At 41.7% G+C, this 6,147-nt stretch overlaps 1 protein-coding gene across 1 annotated transcript; it reads right to left on the reverse strand.

Annotated features, from left to right (window-relative positions):
• Positions 1-2,886: 2,886 nt before the first annotated feature.
• Positions 2,887-4,999, reverse strand: LOC123037905 (protein adenylyltransferase Fic). The gene is made up of 3 exons (XM_044460756.1): positions 3,981-4,999; positions 3,636-3,839; positions 2,887-3,579 (listed from the first exon to the last, which is right to left on the reverse strand). Exons 1-3 carry the CDS (start codon positions 4,835-4,837, stop codon positions 3,204-3,206), a joined length of 1,437 nt encoding a protein of 478 aa, XP_044316691.1. The 5' UTR covers positions 4,838-4,999; the 3' UTR covers positions 2,887-3,203.
• Positions 5,000-6,147: the final 1,148 nt, after the last annotated feature.

Below are 6,147 nucleotides of genomic sequence, written 5' to 3' on the forward strand. Positions count from 1 at the left end.
CAAATTCCGATAGACAGTTTCGTGGCTACGCCTCAAAAAAATTGCTCAGCGTAATTTGAGTTTTCGAGGCTCCCATATCAGTCGGCTCAAGCACAGAGGTAGTCGCATCAATTTATGTAATTAAAAATGGGACACAATAACTATTAGGCCGAGATAGCCCAGTTGCGGTCGAGAATAAGGTTTTGGCTAAATTGGAAGAAGCATTAAACAACGACATTATAAAGCCAGTGCACGGCCATAGCCCTTGGATCTCACCAATCGTGGTAGTTTTTTAAAGAAAATGACGATAAACGTATGTGCCTGAACATTCGGATGGCGAATAAAGCGGTAAAAAGGGAACACTATCCACTTCCAACTTTTGAGTCATTCATGACTAGGTTTGAAGGTGCCAAATTTTTTTCGCGAATTGATTTAAAGGATGCCTACCACCAATTAGAACTGGATGAGGAGAGCCGACAGATAACAACATTCATAACGCCAAAGGGGTTGTTCCGGTACAAGCGTTTAATGTTCGGAATAAATTCAAACGATTCAAATCCTGAGATATTCCAACGGCGGCTCAAATAACTTTTACCGCCTTAGCGAACACGACAAAACCGTCACGGAAGTCCGATCAATATTTAAGGAAAATAATGTCTTACTAAACGATTCAAAATGGGTTTGGAAAACGAATCGTTTGAAATGTTTAGGCCACATTTTATCCGACAAGGGAATTAATGTTAATCCGGAGAAAGTGACGACCATCACGTCTTTTCGAAATCCGAAAAATAAGGAGGAGACCAGAAGCTTCCTTGGACTCGTCACACTTGTCGGAAAGTTTATCCCGAAATTGGCCGATCGAACTGAACCATCACGACAGTTGTTAAGGAAAGAAATTAAATTTGTGTGGGGCCCTAAAGAGAAAGCAGCGTTCGATGACTTAAAAATTAGATTGGCCGAAATACCCAGACTCTCGAATTTCAACGTAAGCCACCGAACTATGGCACTAGGAGCGGTACTGCTCCAGTTCACAGATAACAATGAACCATTAATAATTTCCTTTGCAAGTAGGAGTTTGTCTGATGTGGAGAAGCGGTGGAAAAGTTATATTCCTACTTATCAGGATTGGAGTTTGAATTAGTTACCGACCACAAGCCACTCGAGACTATATTTAAACCGTCATCAAAACCACCAGCTCGCATTGAAAGATGGCTTCTTCGCTTACAGGCTTTCAAATTTAAGGTTATCTTTAAAGCCGGAAAAGAGAATAATCAGACTCTTTGTCTCGACTATGCTGCATAACATCAACAAAGGATTTGGAGCCACGAGCAGAATATAGCATTCTTCACATACTACAGAGCTCAATCCCGGCATCAATTAGTATATGCGAAGTAGCAGAGAAGAGCATACGGGACGAAGAAATAGTCGATGCTATGACTTGGCTGAATGACGATTCTTGAACATCGGCTGTCTTGTAAAGATTGCCTTTTAATCTCCCAAGCTAGCAATCCAGAACCGATGAACAGAACGACGTTTCCAACGGGTCCGTGGATTTACGTGGCGTCCGATTTACTGGGTCCATTGCCAAACGGCGAGTTCGTATTCATCGACTATTTTTCACGTTACATGGAATTTAAGTTCCTTCGTACTATAACTTCCACAAGCATAATTAACACTATGAAAGACATTTTCTGCCGACTTGGGTTTCCAAAATACTTAAAGACAGACAATGGACAACAGTACATCAGCAATCGAACATATTAGAACTCCGCCCTACTGGCCCCAGGCAAACGGCGAGGTAGAAAATATGAACAAGTCACAAGGAAAGAGATTAAAGATAGCTCATCAAAACAAGGCTAACTATAAAGAGAAATCCAAAAATTTGTTCATATGTATAACGTAACTCCACATGGCAGTAAAGGAAATTCAAGACTTAGGAGGCGAAATGTTAGATTCGACTGAGCGGGACCGCGATGTTTGTGTTAAGCAAAAGAGAAAAGATTTAGCTGACAGAAAGAGAGGGGCGAGGGATATCGACATCGAAGTAGTAATCAAGAATGTTGTATTCCCGCACAAGCTAACACCTAGTTTCGACCCCACTACATATGCTGTAATTGAGAGGAAGGGGAACATCGTAACAGTGTCTGGAGATGGTCGCCTTAAAAAGGTACCCAGTGAGAGCTCACCGAACGATATCTTCAAACCTGGTGTCTTACCCGAAGCGCAGCTGATTTCCCCAGAAGATTTCCAGGATGCACAGCAGTCTGAAGTTCAACCACCGCAGGCATCCAATGTGAAAGAACCGAGCCCGGACCACGGATTGAAAGTGAGACTGGAAAAAAAAGGAGGGATGTGGCAACCCGGTGCAAATAGCGAACCCTACATCAGCGGATCCGAAGGTGGCAGCCCTGACAACGAGGCATGAGGAATGCGTTCAGTCTATTATATATCGCTAGCAAACCAACAGTGTGTGGTCTCGGAGTAAAGAGTGAATTAAGTTTGAAATATAAACGTGTTTTTATTGCAAAGACATATCTATTGGTTTGATTGATTTTTGGCTGAAAAGAAGGCGATTTTCAAAAAAATGTTCAAAGGTGCGCCATTTTGTTAATTTTTGTGCGAATTTAATAATCCTAGTTCATGCCATATCCATACATGTACTCTTCCTAAATCCGTTGGAATTTTTGGTTTCAGATGTTCCAGTGAGCGGAAATCCTTTTGTTTAATGACAAAAAAAAAATAATGTTACATTTTTTCTTATTTTTTAAGTCTTCAGATAAATAGATGCAAAGTTACAAGCTTAAAAAATAATATATGTACATTTACCAGCCCATTGAAAATCGTCAAAATTTGAAATCGAGAATGGGGGGCGGTCCCCTTAACACGATAAATGTCAAAATATTTAAATGAGTGTCAATGATCTTTATTGAGTTTTATGGGAATATGCTGGTTCAATAATTTGCGATTTCGAATCAGCAGAAAAACAAGGTCTGTGGCCCTCCTGAATGAAAGCGGAGCCGATTTAAATTGGTTTGTGCTTAAGGCACAGTGTACATTTGGTTGTCTTTAAGCTTAACTATAATCACAGTTTAAAGTCAATATTGTTTCAGTAAAATGATCTACTAATATAGGCAAATTAAAGCTTTTCACTAATTTGTACAAATAAGCACGAACGTTTAAATATTAGATAAAAGAATTAGCTAATATCAAGGAATCCAGCAGAGTTAAGGGTGGGATCCAGACCCGGATTCATATAATTGTTTCATGTAAGGAGACTGCATTTGAGCCAGACGCTCTCCAACTTCACTCTCTGTCTGAATGAGCATAGGTATTTGTTGAGGCAGTTCGCTGGTGGCCCACAGGTATAGGTCCAGCGTCTTTTCTGTGCAATCAGCGATGAACCGCACAAAGGGCCGAATGTCGCCCTCGTTGGCCAACTTTAGGAAGTGATAGTACTTGCTACGGACCTGCTTAGGAATAATAACGGGCGGGTAGCCTGCTCGCATTAAAAGCGTGTTCATTAGCAGGCGCGAGGTCCGTCCGTTCCCATCGATAAAGGGGTGAATATGAACCAACTTGTAGTGCGCGATGGCCGCATAGCTGGATATAAATCGGTATGGTTTTATATTTGGACCTAAGATGTGTTTTACACTCACTTAACGGGATGCAGTGAGCTGCTTTTCTCGGAGTTTAACCAACGTTGAAAGCGATGCATGAACAGAGAAAGCTCCCCTGGAACGGGTGGTATATGTCCCCCAACGTACACCTGATTACGCCGAAACTCGCCTCCTTGAAGGGGGTCTACATGCCCTAGAACTCGACGATGCAGCTCAAGAATGTCCTTTATAGTGATTTCTATTCTGTATAAAAAAAACCAAATATATTGATCAGGCAACTCGTAAATATAGTATAAGGATCATATTGAAGTCGCATAATGTGTAACAGGGAGAATGTTGCGATTCCAAAATGTAAAAACACCTGTGATGAAACAAGAACCTTACTTTTGCACCAGGCTAGCATTGATGTACTTCATAGCTAGATCCATTCCCAAGATCTCATTGTGTTCGTCGATGGATTTTCCCTCTGCAGTCATGCGTGTCTCCAGAATAGACCGCGTTTGGGCCAGCGTCATAGTATTGCCCTCGATGCCTACTGAGTGATAAATGTGCTGAAAATAGGCTTCCTTTTTAGCACGTCGCAGGGCGGCGTTGGATTCGTGAATGGCGGAAAGAGCATCTCGTTTGGAGTCCAGCGACTGCAAACGGCGCTCATCTAGATTCTGCACCACGTCAGCAGTACGTTGTCGGTTGGTAAGCGCTTCGAAATTGGTCGGATTAATAGTCAGGGCCTGAAAGTAATACTGATCCGCCAGAACAATATTGCGCTGGTTGTGCTCCAGGAACTCGCCATAGCGAAGCAGAACTTCAGGGTGTCGTGGGGCTAAAGCAAGTGCATGTTTAAACAAACGCGCCGCCTTTTCATCCTTTCCCGCCAGGTACATTTCGTGAGCCAGCCGAAGAGCCCCCAGCGCCTCTTTGACGTTCGTCTGCTCCGCTTCCGTGTAACTATCGCCGACGCTATCGGTGATGCTCTTATCGTAGAACTTCTTAAAGGCGTTCAGCTCCTCCACGGAGTACAGTGCAAACTCGTCTCGCGTCTGTAGGTAGTACGCGTTGGGCAGGTGGTGCAGTTGCCGTAGTTTCCCGCTTAGCTTGGAAGAACTCAGTGCATAAAAGGACAAGGCCGCAAGACTGCCGGTGATAAAAAACAGTACTGAGCGATAGAGGTAGGCTTGCCTCTGCGATCTTCGGAGTGGCTTTATTTGATCTGCCTTTGACTCTTCAGGTGCCGTTCCCATGGTCAATGGTCTGTTGGTATATATAACACACAAATTTTATATACGTTGTGCGCCAGGTACATCCTAGAAAGAATCAAAACACTGGAATAGAAACTGTTTTTTTTCAATATAGCAGTCTGCTGCCAGCAAAATCTTCTTTCTTCTTCTTTCTTTGAGAAATGTAAGTTTCCTCCCCCAAATTACTTATACCCTATTCCCACAGACGAGCATTAACATTCTATACACTGCCTCGAGTTTCCTATCGATAAGGCTAGCGATTGATTAACTGATTAAGCCAAGTACTCAGATCGACAAAAAATGTCCGCCAGTCATGAGAAAATTGCATAGCGTTGCCAGTCTGCGGAAATGAACTTTAGGTCAACCCTAGCGAAAAGATTTAAAAAATTTAAGCCTAGTACTCAGATCTACAAACGAGTATGCTAGCATAAAAACTTCATCCGTCCATTAGGTTGTGCCGTTCTGAAAATTTCCAAGTTATAATCTATTTAGAACATGTAAAGTAATAGCACATTCGATCACATTTTAAAAAATTGGTAAATTTCAATGTATTAATTAATGCCCTCTTCCCATAGAGTCCATCCGTTCGAAACTGTTGGGATTTTTGACAAATGTGAAACTCCGATTCCTACAGAGCACATCCAACATCCGATAGCAAGTATTCTGAACAGCTGTGGCTCAGCATTTTAGACCGTTGCATTTTGCACAACATTTAAAATGAGCACAATAGCGTTATAAATGACTGCAAGTGATCTATGAGAACAACCAAATCGAACTAGTACGTCTGCAGATTTTTCCCAGCCTGCAGACAAAATTTGAACAGCTATTGCCCAATATTGTGTTAATAATAATAAGTCAAGTTCATTATATATAAATGTTTTTGTTTTGTTTTATTATAATTTCATAATTTACTTCATTTTATATGTTTTGCTCAATGTTGTCAGTACGGTATGCGCCTAAGAAAGAGTGGAGCAACACCTAATGCTGCCACACGGATGGAGCAGTAATTAATTAATTATTACAAGTATAAACAGCATTTTTTGAATTGGCGCCTTCCCTAAAAATTACCCGCCATATATTTTTTTAATTTTCGTAGTGAATGTTCCAATTTCCACCAAAAAAACATCGCCTAACTATCGCATACAAAATCCGTCAAATTCGGATGGGGAACTAACTGGGAATTTTCGGAACGGCAAAACCTTATGGACCATCCGTTCAACGGATGGTGGATGGAGCTCTGTGGGAAGAGGGCATAGGTTCAACATGGTTGCTGTGCCAATATTTCAGTTCGTCACTGTACGTTTCTTGGGGAC

This window comes from Drosophila rhopaloa, unplaced genomic scaffold (genome assembly GCF_018152115.1).
Source record: "Drosophila rhopaloa isolate 14029-0021.01 unplaced genomic scaffold, ASM1815211v1 contig_218, whole genome shotgun sequence".
Taxonomy (NCBI): Eukaryota; Metazoa; Arthropoda; class Insecta; order Diptera; family Drosophilidae; genus Drosophila; species Drosophila rhopaloa.

Excerpts from the sequence above, each read along its gene's own strand:
- LOC123037905 (XM_044460756.1), bottom strand. The coding sequence starts at position 4,837 with ATGGGAACGGCACCTGAAGAGTCAAAGGCAGATCAAATAAAGCCACTC. Across the intron at positions 3,840-3,980 it reads AATGCTAGCCTGGTGCAAAA|AATAGAAATCACTATAAAGG; the intron begins GTAAGGTTCTTG and ends TTTTTTATACAG. Across the intron at positions 3,580-3,635 it reads AGCTCACTGCATCCCGTTAA|CTATGCGGCCATCGCGCACT; the intron begins GTGAGTGTAAAA and ends ATTTATATCCAG.